At 50.0% G+C, this 17,730-nt stretch overlaps 1 protein-coding gene across 8 annotated transcripts in view; it reads right to left on the bottom strand.

Moving 5' to 3' along the window:
* The window catches only part of MAST2 (microtubule associated serine/threonine kinase 2), a 139,720-nt gene extending 127,102 nt beyond the window's left edge, over positions 1-12,618 (bottom strand). For all 8 annotated transcript variants that reach the window (XM_027838191.1, XM_027838190.1, XM_027838192.1 and 5 more), the window contains exons 1-2: positions 12,537-12,618; positions 10,182-10,324 (exon numbers count right to left, since the gene is read on the bottom strand). In XM_027838191.1, coding sequence (XP_027693992.1) covers positions 10,182-10,283 — 102 coding nt within the window. In that variant the 5' untranslated portion in view covers positions 10,284-10,324; positions 12,537-12,618. The remainder of the gene's footprint in view (positions 1-10,181; positions 10,325-12,536) is intronic.
* Between the last annotated feature and the right edge of the window lie 5,112 nt (positions 12,619-17,730).

The raw sequence follows: 17,730 nt of genomic DNA, 5'->3' as shown, positions 1-17,730 counted from the left end.
GCCTGAATCACTCTCTTTGGAACCTGCTCTGCTCAGGTAGGTCTGACTACCTCTCCTCTCCTCAATCAACTCTAAGTGCTCCCTATTGCCTCCAGGATCCCAAAGAGGCCCCTCGGTCTAGCTTGTAAAGCCCCCCCCCCCCCCCCCGTTGCCGCCCCCCCGGACCCAGCCCATCGCACGCTTGGTTCCAACTAAACTGTTCTTGGCTCTGTAGGCCTCACCTGCCACCCTCCATCTCCCACCTCCATTCCTCTTCATTTGTACTGGCCAGCCCCCGGGGGAAAGGCAACCCCTCCTCTAAGAGAGAGCTCAGCCACCATCTTCCACCAAGACTTCCCTGGTCTCTACTCCTCACTGGCCTCCCTTCTAGTTCGCCCCACTGCACCCTGTTGTATTTATTCTCTTTACACTTTTACTCTGTAGAGACTTCTAGAGTGCTCGTCCCCCCTCATCCTTACCCCCATCACCACCACTTAGAATATCAGCTTACCGGGAGGAGGCCCCTTTCCTCCTTTGCATTTGTCATCCCAGAGCCTGCTGCAGTACCCGCAACACCAAGGATGCTTAATCAGGGTTCAGGGATTGATTGATTTTAGCTTCCCCCAATTGCTCCTGGTTCTGCCCTCCTTCCCATTGATCAGGAGGCAGCTCTTACATTCTGCAAGTCTTCTCTTCTCCAAGAGAAATGTTCCCATTTTCTTTGACCAACCAATCTTTCTATGTGCCAGCCTTGCAGACCACAGTCTGCCCTACTCTCTTAAGGACCCTCTCCTGGGCGCCTGAAAATGAGCCCAACACTCCCCAGAGCCAAGGACAGAAAAGCTATTCCTTCCTGGTTCCTGGAAGCTTCATGCAGCCCGAGTCGACTCAAGCTTTCTCAGCTCCCACATCACACTGTCAGCTCACAAGAGCTTGCAGTGCCTGCCCTTAGACCCCCAGATCCTTTTCAGACAAACTGCTAGCCAGCCTTCCCCCTTACTGTACAAGTCTGACCCTGTCACTCTCTCCTCAAGAACCTAGAGCAGATCCCTGTTGCCTCAGGGACAAAATATCAGCCTCTCAATACTGTCAACATGTTAGTCAATAAACATTTATTAAGCACCTACTATGTGCCGGGCATTGTGGGATACAAAGAATGGCAAAAGACAGTCCCTGCCCTCAGGGAGCTCACAATCTAATGAGAGAAAACATGCCAACAAATACATACAAAGATGTACAGAGGATAAACAGGAAACAATCAACTGAGGGAAAGCCCTGGGGAAAGGCTCCCTGTAGAAGGGGGGAGATAAGCTGGGGCGTGAAGAAAGCCAGGGAAGCTGGGAAGTGAAGGTGGGGAGAGAGAGCATGCCAGGCAGGGGGCACAGCCAGAGAAACCGCACAGAGCTGAGAGATGGAAGGTCTGGTAAGTGCAACAGCCAGGAGGCCAGTGTCACTGGGTCTACGAGTCAGGTGTCAAGAGACTGGAAAGGGAGGAGGGACCTGGTCAGGAAGGGCTTTGAATGCCAGAGAATTTTGTGTTTGATCCTGGAGGCGTTAGGAACCACTGGAGTGGACTGAGTAGGAGAGTGGTATGATCAGACCCGAGCTTTAGGAAAATCCCTTTAGTGACTTGAGGCAGGCAGACTCCCCTAACAGCTATTGCAGTAATCCAGATGTGAGGTCATGAGGGCCTACACCAAGGTGGGGGGGGGCATTGCTCAGAGGAGAGACATTGCAGAGGTGAAATCCACAGGCCTTGGCAACAGCTCAGATGTGGGGGGGTGAGGCACAATGAGGAGTTCAGGACAACTCATGGTGAGCCTGAGGGCCGGGAGGAGGGTGGTGCCCTCTACAAGGGGAAGGTTCAGGGGAAAAGATAATGAGTCTATTTGGGACATTTTTAGGACGTCTAGAGACCTGACGCAGGTTAAAGAGTCATCAACACAGAAATGTCACATGGAGATGCCAAGGCCATGAGCATCTATTAAGCACTATGTGCCAGACTGTGCTAAACACTGGGAACACAAATGGAACCAAAGGTCAGCCCAGACCAAAAGCGGCTTACATTCTGCCACTCCTCCATGAGGCCTCTCCCAGACACTCTCCTCAGACAGTCTCGCCTGCCTGAAGAGTGAAAGCTCCTTGAGGGCAGAGCTCTTTTTATTGTGTATTCCCAGGACTAAGTGGCATGGCTCATTCCAGGGAGCCCAACAAAGGCCTGGGCTTGGGCTGGATTGAGCCAGTCCACATGAGCCCCATGAGCAGAGGCTTCTCTCCATTCACAGAGGAAGGCCGCTCAGAACGTCTCCACAGTTCATCTCTGCAGGCCTGGTATGGAGCCCAGGCCCTGGGGTGGAGGGGGCAGGCACTTCAGGAATGCTGGGTAAACTGGTTCAGCTACATTCTAAGAACCATGCCCGTAGGGGCCAGCAGAAAAGAAGCCACAAAGTTTGCAGTCGAGTCTGGCAAAAGGCACCAGCCCCAGTTCTGCACCTCCCCATCCCACCCCCGCTACCAGAAGACCAAATGTTGACGCTCCTCACTTAGAGAAATCCAGGGACAATTCCCTAGCATTCATCACTGCTGTCTGAGCGCTCTATTATAAACCAGTTAAAAGAGCAACTATTAAGCACCCACTGTACCATGACAAAAGGACAAAGGTTACTCTGGTCACAGCTCTGTGGAACTTGGCAGAGTGGGCTATTAGCAGGCCAGGCCAGCCCCTGTTGTCTGGACATCTTACCCCCCTTGCCCACTGCAGATCAGGCCTCATTCCTGCTTCCCCTCCTCTCCCTCCTACACATACAGCCAGGTCAACCTCCCAAACGCACAACTCGGGTCCCACACTGAAGTCCCAGGACTTCCAAAGAAAGGGCCTTGGGGTCAAGCCATCTGGACACCAGAAGAATGGAGAAGAGTAGGCCGTGAGAGCCACCTTCAAGTATGTGAAAGGCTGTCCTGTTTGACATGAATTAGTCCTGTTCAGATGTGAAAGGCTGTCCTGTTTGACAAAGATTAGTCCTGTTCGGTGTGACCCCAAAGGGCAGAACCAAGAGCCGGGGGCGAAGGGGCAAAGAGGCAGGAAGCATCCTTCCTAACCAGGAAAGCGGCCCCACAGTTGAAGCGGCTGCCTGAGGAGAGAGCTGGTTGCCTCTCCCTGGAAATCTGTGGGCTGAGAGATTTTTGGTCACATAAGGGTTGGACACAGTGATCTCCTTCTGACTCCTGGATTCTGTGATTCAATAACATTCTGCTCCTTCCATGAAGCCTTCCAGGATGCCAAATGGACATGCTCTCTGCTCAGAGCACTGAGTATGCCCCTATACACTGATAATATCTAGCTGAGAGGACACTGATCTGCACACCTCTCATTGCCTCTCTGCTCACAGTGAAAAGCCCCCTGATCTTGGGACCAGAGGAGTCAGAGGGTACCCCTCTTCCACAGCTGCTCTTCCCAGGGAGGATTGCGGAGTGGACACCTGCCTCCCTCACCCAATGCAACCTGACATCACACTAGCTTTTTCCTGCCATCTCTCCCCCCAAAATGATTCACACTGAACTTGCAGTGACACAAAACCCTGAAAAAGTTTTCAGACAAAACACTGTCAAGCCTTACCTCCCTCATTTTGGATCTATTAAGTGGATCTTCTGAACCCAAGCAGAAGAAATTACATGTTTTTTATCGAATTTAAATTTGATTTAAAATGATACTCTCATCTGTCAAGTGTCTCCCGCATCCTGATTCTGTCACCCAAGGTCCCTCCCAGCCAACTGAATGAGCTACCATCTCTGCCTTCAGTTAAATTATGGATAAAAACATGAAACCCCACCAACCAAAGCACAGGTCCTGGGACATTTCCTCGGAGACCTCCTTCAGAGCTGACATTAAATGATTAATGACTACTCCTGGGGTCTGGTCAGTCAACAGGTTCTGAATTCACACAAAAGTATCGTAGGCTAGGACAGAGGCATCCAACAGGTAACTGAGAAAGAAATACAAATACAGCACAACATAGAAAATGTTAATTTGTGGTTTTCTAAGACCGTTTCCATCTTGGTTTCATACCACAGGTCTAGAATAAATCTCCCCATCTCATCCACAAGAAGAGTAGGAGAGACTGTGCCAAACACGCGCTCCTCCACTCTCTGATCTGCCTGTTCAGGAACTTGTCCAAAAAAGAAAGGTCCATCTCCCAGAACCTGCTCGTGCTGGGGCTGGCTCTTTGAGTCCTTTTCTACGCTGACTAAATGCTTCCTCTGTGTCAAGGGGCATAAAGAAAGGTAAAAATAAAAACAAAACAACAACAACAACGAAAACTCACAGTCCCTACCTCAAAGAGCTCACATTCTAATCAGGGAAACTAGATATTGTTTGTCTTTTGTTTTCCAAGAGGACCTGTGACATCACACGTGGGAGCCGAATTTAAGTGAGGCAGAGCTGCACAAAGTCATCAGCCTCACTCTCTCTCCCAGAGTCATCCAAGTCCAGTGGCAGGACAGACGTCAAGATGACTGGCGATGGCCCAGGATGCAGCGGATGACCTGGGCGTCTCTGATGTCTGGCCAAGCTCTAGGTCTTCATCTGCCTTCATGGCCACTAGAACAATCCCACCAAAGAAAGTCTTCACACACTTGGGGTGACACCCCCAACTCATCCGATGGGTCTGAGGCCTGTCGGATATCCTCAGTCTGGCTTATCCCGTCTGCTGAGATGGTTTCCTGGGGTGTGGCTGCTGCGCATGCTAAGGGTTCTTAGAGCCACAGGTTAGAGCTGGGTGACGGGTGGACACCAAAGGTGGATGAGCAGCCCTGAAAAAGAGTTTGGCAAGCTGTCCCACAACGGAGGTGTTAGTCTCCCTGAACAACTCCATACACCCATCGCTATATGCACACAAAATAAATACAGTGTAAATGGAAGGAAAGCTCCAAGGGAAAGCTCTAGCAGTTGGGTGTGGAGGGCTGGGCAAGGGTCCTGCAGCAGCTGGGAGAGGAGCTGAGTCTCGAAGGAAACCAGGGAAACCAGGGGATACAGCCAAGCAGGAAGAACATTCCAGGCAGAGGAGACAGCCCGTGCAAAAGTGAGGAGGCAGGAGATCAGGAGATAGGGCATGCATTCAAAGACAAGTGAGAGCTGGATGGGGCAGCGTGTGGGAAGGAGTTAAGTATGGCAATAAAGCCTAGTGGTACTCAAGAACTGAGGATGATACATAGGTCACAAGTCTGAATAACCATGAACTGCTGCTGAGTGAAAGGAGCAGAACCAGGAGAACATCGTACACAGTAACAGCCACACTGTGCGATGACTGACTCTGAGAGACTTAGCTCTTATCAGCAACGGATCTAAGACAACTCCAAAAGACTCATGATGGAAAATACTATTCACACTCAGAGAAAGAACTATGGAGTCTGAATGCAGACTGAAACATACTATTTTTCCTTTTTTTTTCTTTTTCACAGTTTTTCCCTTTGATTCTAATTCTTCATTACAACATGACTAATGTAGAAATATGTTTAATATGATTGTACATGTACAGCCTATATCAGATTGCATGCCATCTTGGGGAGGAGGGAGGGAAAGGAGTGGGAGAAAATTTAACTCAAAATCTCGTAAAAGTGAATGTTGAAAACTAAAAATAAATAAATACTTTTAAAAAAACATTAGCAATCATCAAACATAAAGATGATAATTGGACTCATGGGAGCCATGAGATCCTTGAGTGAGATAGTAGAGAGGAAAAGAGAAGGGGCCCAGGAGAGAGCCCGGGACCACCTTGTGGTCAGTGTGTGACCTGGAGAGCTGAGGAGTGGTCAGACAGATGGTCTTCAGAAAGCACTTGGAGGTTTGCAAAGTGCTTTATGCGCGTTGTCTCCTCATCCCTCCGGCCACCATCCTCCCAGGCTCTTCCTGCAAACTCAGCATCAGCCTTGGCCCTCACGCCCCATCTCACTCTCTGCCCCTCTGACGGGAGGGCGGAACCAAAAATGGCTCAGGAAATGGAAGTGGAAACAGGAGAGCCAGGCCCTCCTGCCCTCATTCCTTGCCGCTACTCTATTTGGGCCTATTTAGCTTCTCCACCCATTGGGCACCTCCCATCTCCCCCTCCCCACTCAGGTTTTTCAGCCTTCCTTTGTGTGTTGCCTTCATCCCCTTGGTTCTAAGCTCCTCAAGGGCAGGAACTGTCTTTCTTTTTCTCCTCTGTGTCTGTAGCAGCTTAGCCTGGCACATAGTAGGTGCTTAAAAATGTTTACTATTGGCTTATCTCAATTGATCTTCACAACCACCCTGAGAGGTAGTTGCTGTTATCCCCATTTTATAGATGAGAAAAGGATCCTCCATCTAGCTAGCAGCAGAAGTAGGATTGGACTCTTCCTGACTCCAAGTCCAACACAAACCAGGAGAGAAGGGTCATAAAAGCCTGAAGGAGAATAAGCAGTGGGAGGGGCAGGCAGATCTGCAGCAGGATGCTGGGAATGCTGCGGAAGTCAAGGATGCCAAGGGCTAGAGCTGAGGGGAGATGGGGAACGGGCTTGGAGATTAGAAGCTGGAGGCTTACGATCACTGCAATGGGGAGGGTGTGGTGGGCAGGAGCAGCCAACTGCTGACGAGTGAGTCCAGCTAAGCATCAGTGGATGAGGAGACGTCCACTGAGAAAGGCCATGACCATGCCCCTCTGACATCTAGCTTCACAACAGGTGGTAATCTGTGTTCTGGGAGGGACCCCTCACCACCAGGAAGGGCAGAGAAGCTCTGGGAGCCTGGTCAGGGGCAGTGGGGCCGGGTCTGAGCTGGAGAAGGTCCCCTGGGGTAGGAGAGGGTTCTTGTCCACAGCTGGTCACCAATGTGCTACCACTGGAGAAGGCCTCGAGAGCCATTCCTTTAAAAACAAGAATTGAAAACCAGCTCAATGGGCCGAAATGTGAAGCCATCACTCCTGTCCCATTCTCTGAAAATCCTCCTGGGCATCCTGGAAGGCAGTGGCTCCACAAGGTCATTCACCAGTTCTTTCAGGCCCTGAGCACCTCCAGTTCCTGCAGATTGGGGCTACAGGTCCTCTTCTCCCCCTCACCCCCAGACTTGTGCAGGGCACCCCCTCACTATTCAACAACCTGGTTCTCATGTTTCTCCGGCAGAGATCTCCTCCCTCAGTAAGTAGAGGGCCCAGCTCCATGTAGCCATGGGAGCAATGGGCCTGTCCCCCCAATAGCAATGTGAACACCCACTCAGCCCCCCGACACCACTCACAGGGCCCTAGACTTGCAGCTGGAAGAGACCACAGAGACCATCAAGCCCAAGGCCCTCATTCTACAGGAGGAAAATGAGGCAGGCAGGGTTGGCGGCGCTGCTGATGCGCCCGGAGTCACCGAGCTAAGCAGTGGAGCTGAGAGATGAATCCAGGTCTTCCTGACTCCACATCCCACTCTCTGCCCAAACCTCCACGATGCTGCCTCTTCAAGGAGGCATGACATGCTCTTAGATTCGTCCTGCTCCCTTCCCTGTTTCTATCTTTGTCCATGTCTTTTTAAAAGCTGGCCCGAGCCTCTACAGCACAAGGTTAGAAACCAGGGGATGAACCTGGTGGGGGCTGCCCCAGGGAAGGGGTGCCATCTCCTGAGGTCCTCGGCCCTCCCGGGGACAGCCTTCACTCATTCTCCCTTGTTTCATGTAGATGCAGCCAACCTTGAAAGCCCGAGAAAGTTATCCTGGAAAAAGGCTGAGAAAGAACCCCAGCAACACATCTGCGAACCAGCAACCCAAGAACTCAGCAGTGACTCTGGACGTCCAAGAGTCCACGTTCGAAATTAACAACGAGCACATTTTAACACACCCCAAAGCTGGGGAACTTGAAATGTTTCTGCTTTAATCCAAATCCTTGTTTCTCTTTCATTGATCTCGTCCCTTTCCATGGGCCCAATGACCATCTCTGTGCGCAGGACTCCCACTTCCACATACCAGTCCTCAGCTCTCAGCCAAGCTTCAGTCTCGCATCTCCAATTGCCCACTAGACATTGCAAACGGGATAGCCCATAAACACCTTCAATTCAAAATGTCCAAAACAGAATCATTCTCTTGCCTGCCCCCTTCCCCAACCTTCCTTATTACTGTTGAGGGAACTCCCATCCTCCCAGTCCCCCAGGGCTCCCAACGAAACGTCCTCCTCAACTCCTCAGTCTTCCTCACTCCCATATTAAAATCAGCTTCCCAATTAGGTCGTTTCCATTTTGATATCCCTCCTCTCCACTCCAACCATCCCACCACGGAGCAGGCCCTCATCACCTCACACTGCTCCTGCACCTGTCTCCTGGTTGGTGCCCCTCCTCCAGACTTTCATCACTCCAACCCAGCCTCCAAATCGCCGCCAAAGGGATCTTCTTGAAGCAGAGATCTGAGCATGTCAGCCCTTCACCAACTCGGCAAACTCAAGGAAGACCCTCTTCAGCATAAGATAAAGCAAACTCCCCAGCCTGGCATTTCAAGTCTATCCAACCTGTGCCCTCCCTGCCTTTGCAATGGTTCTCTATCTGATGCCTCTCCACTCATACTCACTTGCTACTCACGGAGTCACAGAATTTGAAGTTGGAGGGGATGTCAGCAGCAGCTAATCCAAGCCATGCCCAAAAAGATGGTCTACAGTAACATACCCAGCCCAAGGTTCCCCCCAAGCACAGCTCCACCTCCCAGCTCTGTGCCTCTGCCTGACGGTCCCTTCTCCCCTCAGCCTCTCAGCTCCTGGCTAGACTCCCACCTCACCCATCCTCACACCCCACAGCCAGCGGCTCCAAGCGCCTTCCCTGTCTACTCTGCACATGTCTTGTATGTACCAGTTATTTACATGTCACCCTTTGGCATGCAAGTTCCTGAGGGCAGCCCAGCACAGTGCCTGGCAGAGTGAGCACTTCACCAGTACCTGCTGACTGAGTGACTGACTGCAGGTCAGGACAGCCTTAATTCTGAAAGTTTCTCCCCCATCCACAGCTCAGGGATTTTCACACCTGATATCTGATTTTCCTAAAATGGATAAATCTCTAACATCTGGAACTAATGAGACATGCTCGTAAGAAAATGACACTTGGAGCAGCTAGGTGGCACAGTGGATAGAGCACTGGCCCTGGAGTCAGGAGGACCAGAGCTCAAATCCAGCCTCAGACACATAACATTCGCTAGCTGTGTGACTCTGGGCAAGTCACTTAATCCCTATTGCCTCACCAAAAAAAAAAAAAGAAGAAGATATTAAGATGCAATGGCATATCACTGTAAAAGCTGCCTTAAAACCCCAGTAAAGAACAGGGTGGGCCTCCACATGTCCAGCCCTGTCCAGGAAAGACAACAGGAAAGGTGACTTATGTTACCCAAGTCTTGCTGAGGAGGAAGATTTTTACTCCAGCATCTTTCTCCTGAAGCAAGTGTAGCTAAGCACAGCCTCAGGGTCCCAGAGCCCAACTGGATCTGCAGAGGCCACAGTGATTCAGGGGCCAGGGCACTCAGTCCTGCATCCACAGTGCACTGGGCCTGGCGGACACAGCAGGCCAGAGAGGACAGACACGGTAGCCTTCATGCAGCCCAGGGATGAGCAAGGCATGGGATTACCCAGTGAGGCCAGAAAGCCTCTTTGCCAAGCCAGAGCAGCCCAGAAATCGTCCTGGGCCCTAAGTACTGAGTGAAAGATAGAGGGTGTGGAGAAATTACAGCAAATCACTAGCATTTAGAGAGAGCTTTAAGGTTTGCAAAATGCTTTACAAACATCTCATTCTTTCCCCAAAAAGCCTGGGAGGTAGGTGCTTTTTAAAAAAGGAACAGAACCTGAGCATGACAGGACTCTGCAATGCTGCCCAGTGTTAGTCTGTGGGGCCAGCAGAAAAGCAAGAGGAGAGGAGACCAGTTCCCTCCCACTCTGCCCTGCCTCCCAGGTCAGAGGGCTGACCTCTGCTGACCTCAGCCAGGGCTGCCACAGGCAGGAGCCTAGGGCAGAGTGGAGAGTAGAGAGGCCTTTCGCAATGAGCCGTCAGCTCAGTGCCCATCTCTGAGCCCCTCACCCCTGGACGGCCACACACAGAGGCTGGGCTTCTTTAGAGTGGTGAGAGGAGAGCCCAGCTCCCTGGGCATGTGAGGCTGACCCTGTGCCCCCACCACCACCCCAGAGAGGGGGACAAAATCATCGAACCCAAAGTCCCGAGGCAACAATAGAGCACTCAGGCACACTCACCAGGCCAGCTGTCAACGATGGAGCCGACTGCCCCAGGGACTGGTTTCTCATGCGGACCAGGTTGGAGGCTTCCCCTGAGCACTGCCAGGCTGGCTGTCCCATGCCACTGAGCCCTCCACTGGACAATGGCAGCAGCTGCTTGCCTGCAAGGAAGAGAATCATTACAGTCTGGTAAAAGGGCTAGGGCAGATCCCACCTTAAATAAACCTAGGGCCTTGGAAGGATGAGGGGAGGCATGGCGCCTAAGGGCCTATGAGCACCACATTCAAGAAAAGGGTCCAGAAAGAGGGATGCGGCTGGGACAAAGAGCTGGACACCCGTGGCCTCGTAGGAGCCCAGAAAGGAGGGCTCGGCAAACTTCCCACCACCCGAGGCCTGGTTTGGATGGGACGGTCCTGAGCTCAGGCCGACAAAGGCTTCCACAGCCCCTGGGCAAAGACACACCAACAGGCCCCACCCCCAGCTCTCAGAGTGAGGCCTGGGCTGTCAGCAGCGGCTGGTCATGGAGGCCTCTCCGGCCAGGCAGAAAGCCGTGGAACGGTTCTCCCGCTGGAAAACCCCTTTCCCTCATTTGGTCCACAAGCATCTCTTATAATCCCACTTTGTGCCAGGAAGCATGCAGGTCACCGGGGGCACCACAAAGTTGCCCAGTCACTCTCTGCCAGAGCCTTCCAGAAGCATCTCTCTGCCTCATACGTCCAGCACTTGCTCTGCATGGTCTGACCACACTGCCCAATGGCCAGGGGGGCTGCCACTCAGCAAGGCAATCCCTGAGCCTGGACCACAACCAGTGTCGCACCATTTACATGGCATTTCCTCATCTTTAAAATGGGGGGGTTGATATTGGCCCTGTCTGCTTCACAAGGCCATCAGTAACCTTGCAGGGTCAAGCAGCTGTGGCTGCAATGACACAAGCAGACATAACGGCAGCCTTGTTACCCGTGTTTATCTAGGACAAAGTCATTCTGTGTCTGTATCTCCAGTGCCTAGAATAGTCCCGAGCACACAGCAGGCACTTAAGTAATGCTTGGGAGTGATGTGTGTACTCAGCCTCTCCCCGCCCAGAGAATGCAAGCTCCCTGAACTTAGGGACTGCCCCGCTTTTTGTCTCTGTGTCCCCAGTGACCAGCACGCTGCCTGGCACATGGTGGGTACCTAATGAATGCATGCTGACTAACTGATTGACAGAAACATCTGGAAACAACTTTGAAAACCAACCAGGCAGCCCACAAGACCACACCTTCCCTCCCTCCCAAAGGAGTCCCTCAGGAGCCCAGGACAAATGAAAATCCACCTGTGGCAATGCCTCAATTTCCCCAGCCAGTTTGGGTACGGAGAATCAAAAAAGTTTAGACCCTCCTCCCCCGACCCCCAGCCCATTTGACAGATAAGTAAAGTGAAGGGACTTGCCGGTCCAAGGTCATATGCCTATCTGGGGGAACAGTGGGGATGCCAAGTCCGGTCCTCAGGCTTCCCTAGCCAGAGAGCTCCCCCAGACTCCACTCAACCTCCAAGAAAGGCAAAATCGAGGGGTCCCTCCCCTCCCCAGGAGAAGATGTGCTCAGTCAGGTTGCCTGGCCCAGGCACAAGGGATTCTCAGCCCTATAGCTGAGGCTAACAAGAGCTGACTGCTGAAGGTGGCAGAGGAGAAAGAGCACTGGACTTGGGGTCAGAAGCTCCAAATTCAAATCTGGGCTCACATAGATGCTAGCTGACTTCCCCAGAGAACTCACTCTGCCTTATCTGTAGAACAAGGACAACAGCACCTCCCTCCCTCATTTATGAAGATCAAACGAGAGAATATTTATAAAAGCACTTTGCGGAGGCAGCTAGGTGGTGCAGTGGACAGAGCACCGGCCTTAGATTCAGGAGGACCTGAGTTCAAATCCAGCCTCAAACACATAACACTTACTAGCTGTGTGACCCTGGGCAAGTCACTTAACCCCATTGCCTAGCCAAAAAAAAAAAAAAAAAAAAAGCACTGTGCAAAGCTTGACATATTCTAGAAATGCCAGCACCATCACTATGTAATGCGGGCCCACAATGCTCTCCCCACCAGGTTTCTCTCTACAGGAGCCCTCTGCCAGCCCCCCGCTCGTCTCTTCCCTCTGACATCTTCCAGCTATCACGGAGCTAACTGGTTCACACCTGGCTACTGGGATGCTGTCTCCCATTAGAGTAGGAGCTCCCTGGGAGCACAGAGCTTTTTCTTTGTTTTGACAACGTTTACTGGCACAGGCCTGGCACATAGTAGGTGCTTAATAAAGACCTGGTGACCGGTGGATTGATTTCAAGATGACACAGAGACTTCAAGGAAATGAACCAGGGGACTCTAGCGCCAGCCTCGAGACTCACCTGACAAAGACAAGGCTGTGGCCAGGCTCCCCCGGCCTCGTAGTTTGCCATCGTCCTGACTCAACTGCCGATGAAGTTTGGCTTTTCCACTTGAGGAGAACAGGTCAGGATTGCTGAGCTTCCGGAAGATCAAGGGGCTGGGTCCTCCGGCTATCACATCCTGTTGGAGAAACACCAGTACAAGGATCTCATCTCCATACTCTGCTGAGAAGAACAAGAGTACGACAGGCCCACGTCCCAATCCCAATACCGAGGGACGCTCCCTGAGGCTGCAAGTTGGGTTTATTGTTGTCACTGTATCACTAAAGTCTAGCACAGAACCTGGCACACAGTAGGTGGTTAAGCAACACTTGCTGAATCGAACTGAACCAGACAAGTAACCTGGGTGGGGCACATGCTGTGCTGGTTGGACCAGGACCAGGACCAGGACTCAGAGAGATCCAAGGAAGGAAAATGGACGCTTGTCCTTAACAACAAAGACTGGGGCCCAGGGTGTGGCCAGCAAATCCTCTCCGTTGATAGTTTTGGTCATTAATATGAACAGCCCTGACAGTCCCTGGGCCGGTCTCTTCCCTCTGAGATCTTCTTCCAGCTATCCTGATGCTAACTGCTTCACACCTGGCTATTGGGATATCATCTCCCCATTAGAGTAGGAGCTCCCTGCTCCCAGGGAGCAGCCCTGACAACCCTGGGGAGCAATTAGTGCAAGTTCTGATGCTTCCAAATTAAAGAAGGGGAAACCGAGGCTAAGAAGCTATATGGCATGCCAAAGGAGCCAGAGCTAACAGGTATCATCAGGCCGGGGATTGCACCCCAGCCCCTCACTGCAAGGCCACCATCTTCTCCCAACTCCAACAGCTCTTGTTTGGTGAGGATGCTGTCCTGTCCATTTGTTTTAAAAGTGCTCCTGCTCCTGGTTAGGCACCTTCCACACAGCTATGAAACCAGGGTTGCCAAGTAAGACCAAATAATAAAACTTCTTCCTCTGCCCAGGGCCCAGAGCACTAAGAAAAAGCCCAACACTGGACAAAGTTGTCATAATCTCTTTGTGGCCCAGCAAAATGTAAGACTTGAAAATGAAATGTGCAAACGTGTTTCTGGTCCAAATCTGAGATCCAGGGCCATAGGAAATATGTGAACAGACCTCCCTGTAATGTTCTGCCAGTCAAACCACCAAAGAAACCCTTTACAGAACTAGATGAAATAATAAAATATTTATTTTGAGAGACAAGAGAGCTCGAACATCAACAATGAAAAGAAGGCAGGAATGAAGGGAAACAAAGCCCATCCGTACTAGAAAGCAGCAAAACCACTTGGCACTGGTTTAAACAAAAAACAGAAAAAGACTGAGACAAGGAAGAAATCAGAACTGGAACTCAGTAACTCGTGTCTGATTCTTAGAAACCTAGTGCAGTGGAGGTCTGGACATGTGCATACCCTATCGGGGTGCCTGGCTGAGACAAGTCCTCCAAACACTGGTGCAGGGGAGATACACTTCCAGAATATCTCGATGCCATAAAAAGGGAAGCAGCCTAGAAAGCCTGGAGCACCTGCAGACATTCTGTAAAGTGGGCTGATCCTGGGAGGAAAGGGAAGATCTCTGGCCTCAGAGGCATTCAAAAGAACCTCTCAGCCCAACCAGGTCTCCTGTGCTCCTGACGGTAAGGGAGCAAGTAGCTAAGGCCTTGCCCTGCTTTGAGGCTGTGGGACCCCAGGAAACAGGTTTCAGCCTTTTAATTTGAGGTGGAAGAAGGGGAGTCTCTAACCTTGTGAGGATCTGAAGGGCCAGACCCTGGAAAGTGGGAGATGGTGTCCATGCCGGGCTTTGTATCCAGTGGGGCGCGGATGCCTGAGGAGCAAGAATTGACCTTGAAGAGCGACACCTGAGACTGAGGGCTCATCTGACCGTCTTACTGCAACTGGACACAAATTTGGTAGAACCAATGCCAAGAAGGAACTGAGAGCTAAGTTACAAGGGCACAGCCCCAGAGGCCGAGGTGGGGGAGGGGAGAGTATGCTCTGGGAAACGCTGGGGAATGTTGGTGCTGAAGTAACTATCCCACTACAAAAGCCAACTGATATTAAGTGATCAAATGCAACTGAAGTGCTAGGGCCCGGTACCTGATAATGGAAGGAGCAGAGTGGGGGCTCAGGCCAACAGAGAAAATACACTCCACCCCAGTTACCTCCCCCACCCCACCCCCTGGACCCTGAGGGGCAGAAAAAGCAGCCTGACCAAAGCACATACACTACAATCCACAACCTAGCCTTAGACCAAAACCTTATACCATATCACACAATGAATTCAAAAGGAATACATGAACTAAATATTAAAGATTAAGCAGATTATAGTTTTCACAGCAATGGGTAAGAGATATATTCTTAGCCAAACAACAGAGAGAAGCCATTATAAAAGATAAAACATAATTTTGATTGTGAAACAAAATTTATGCATCTATGATAAGGAAAGAAGCAGTCAAATTGGGAAAAAAAAATATTTGTATCAAATATCTCTCATAAGAGCTTGATGGCCAAGATATATAGACAACTGACAGAAATAATATATACGACCAAAAGCCAGTCTCCAATACAGAAGTGATCCAAGAATATAAACAGTTCTCAAAGAGAATTATAAATGCATTTTCCTGCCTGGGACCTCTCCATCTTTATCCCCAACTCCTGGCTTCTCTCAAGTCCCAACGAAAATCCCTCCTTCTGTAAGAAGCTTTTCCTGGTCCCCATGAATGCTTGTCCCTTCCCTCTGTTGATTATCTTCTACTTATCCTGTGTATGGCTTGTTTGTACAGAGTTTTTGTGGTCTCCTCCATCAGAACTCTTTAAAGGCAGACATCATCGCTTGGCTTTCTTTGCATCCCAGCCCAGCACTTAGAGCAAAGCCTGAAACAAGACGGGTGCTTTATAAATGCTGCTTGACCAGCTAACTATTAAGAAATATATGAAAGAATACTCAGAATCACTAGCAATAAGAAAAATGCAAATCAAGTTTTCAGGATTTCTCTCCCTGCCCAGCAAATAGACAAAGGGAACAAAAGATGGAAACAGTCACAGCTAAACAGGAGATGGAGCAGTCAATTAGTACAACCTTCCAGGAAGGCTACTGGTAATTATGCAAAGAAAGTGACCAAATCATCCATATCCCTTGACCAGAGATTCCACTGCTGGCACATACCCCAAGGAGGTTACTGACAAAAAGGCTTGAGGTACACCAAAATATTTCAGCAACGCTTTGTAATAGCAAAGAGCTGGAAACAAAGTCGAGGCCCATCAAGTGGGGATTGACTGAACAAACGGTGGTACAAGAATGTAACAGAATCTTACTGTGCTGTAACTCATGAAAATATAATGAATACAGAGAACTAGAGAAAGACTTCAACATGAACAGATGCAATGTGAAGCAAGCAGAGACAGGAAAACAACACACACAATGACTGCAACAAAGTAAATGGAAAGAACCATAAAACAACCGAAACTAAATACAAAATATACAAAAGTATAAAGAACAAGCTTGGCCCCAAAGAGATGGGAAAAGACGCCTCCCCCAGTTACTTTTCAGAGGTAGGAGGCCTATGGGTATAGAACACTGTACGTAAAATTATTTTTCCACAATATTTTATCTGGTTTTGCTGAATTTTTATTTTTATTCTATTTAATTCTTTATTATAAGTGGCCATCTGGGAGGGGAAAAAATATAAGGGTAAAATCTGGGAGATATAAAGAAAAGACACCAAGGGCAGCTAGGTGGCGCAATGGATAGAGCACCGGCCCTGAAGTCAGGAGGACCTGAGTTCAAATCTGGCCTTAGACCAAACACTTGACACTTACTAGCTGTATGACCATGGGCAAGTCACTTAACCCCAACTGCCTAAAGAAAAAAAAAAGAAAAAGAAAAAGACACCAATAAAACTTTTTTTTTTAAATGTACCTCGCTCCTTTCATTGAGGAGGTAGGGAACTTTCCACTTCGGGAGCCAAGATGGCGAAGTAAAAAGGTAGTCACTCTCACCCTCCCCTATCAACCTCTGAAAACCCAGAAAATATTACCCCAGAAAAAACCCCGGAACAGCTGAACCAGAAGAAACGCGGGGTGCAGCAATACAGTAGCCCAGGTAGCTAGAGGGATTAATGGGAAAGGCCCCTCTTACCCTGGGAGAAGGGTAGCAGTACGAAACAGGAGTCACCCAGCCAGCTAGTGGAAAGACTCACTTTAGCACATCAGGAGGAGATTCTGGTGTCTCAGCATTCCACAGCAAACGGGTCTCCCAATGCCTCAGCAAAAATAAGGGAAGCAGAACTACAAAGGGCCCCACGTGGATAAGCACCCAGCAGCATTCATCTGAAAAGAGCTGAAGAAAGCAACCTAGAGGTGCCAAAAAGTTCCAGCCTTGTTGATTCCAGCCCAACATCAGGTAAGCTGTCAGAACCCCACAGCCTCCAACTGCCAACCAAGAGGAGATCCCGAAGCCCAGGTGGTCGAGCAGGCAAACGCCAACAGCTGTACCTCCGAGTGCCTCAGTGAGGTTGGGGTAACTGGTGGAAACCAGCTCAGAAAAACACCAGGTGCCTTGGCATTCTACAGCAAAGAAGTCTCCCAGTAACTCAACAGAAATAAGGGAGAGAGCACTGCAAGGGGCCCCAGGCAGATAAACACCTGGCAGCACTTATCTAAAAGGAGCTAAACAAAGCTAAAGGAAAGGAAAAGCAGGCAACCTAGATTTACCTGAAAGTCCCAGACTTGCGGATGCCAGCCCAACACCAGATAAGCTGCCGGAACCTTACAGCCTCCAATTGCTAACATAAAGAGGCCCCAGCACACAAAGCCAGTGACAAAGACCTAGGCTCCCAACACAAGAAGCTTGGGTCAGTGCCCTCTGCTCCCCAGCAGGAGAGCTTAATCTCTTTAGAGTCCAGGGAATAAAGAAACACCATGAGTAAAAAGAAACATACTACAGATTCCTATTATGAGAAGAGTGAAGATCAAGACAGAAATTCTGAAGAGGACAACACTGTCATCAAACCCACATCTGCAACATCAAAAGGGAATATGAACTGGTCTGAAGCCCAAAAAGCCTTCTTAGAAGAACTCAAGAAGGATTTTAAAAGTCAAATGAGAGTGGTATAGGAGTCCTTTAAAAGTACAATTGGCCAATTGGAAAAAAAGTACACTGAAGAAACAA

This window comes from Vombatus ursinus, unplaced genomic scaffold (genome assembly GCF_900497805.2).
Source record: "Vombatus ursinus unplaced genomic scaffold, bare-nosed wombat genome assembly UNPS02014825.1, whole genome shotgun sequence".
Classification (NCBI taxonomy): domain Eukaryota; kingdom Metazoa; phylum Chordata; class Mammalia; order Diprotodontia; family Vombatidae; genus Vombatus; species Vombatus ursinus.
Note: the sequence above shows the minus strand (reverse complement) of the source record. Positions and strands in the feature narration are given on the sequence as shown.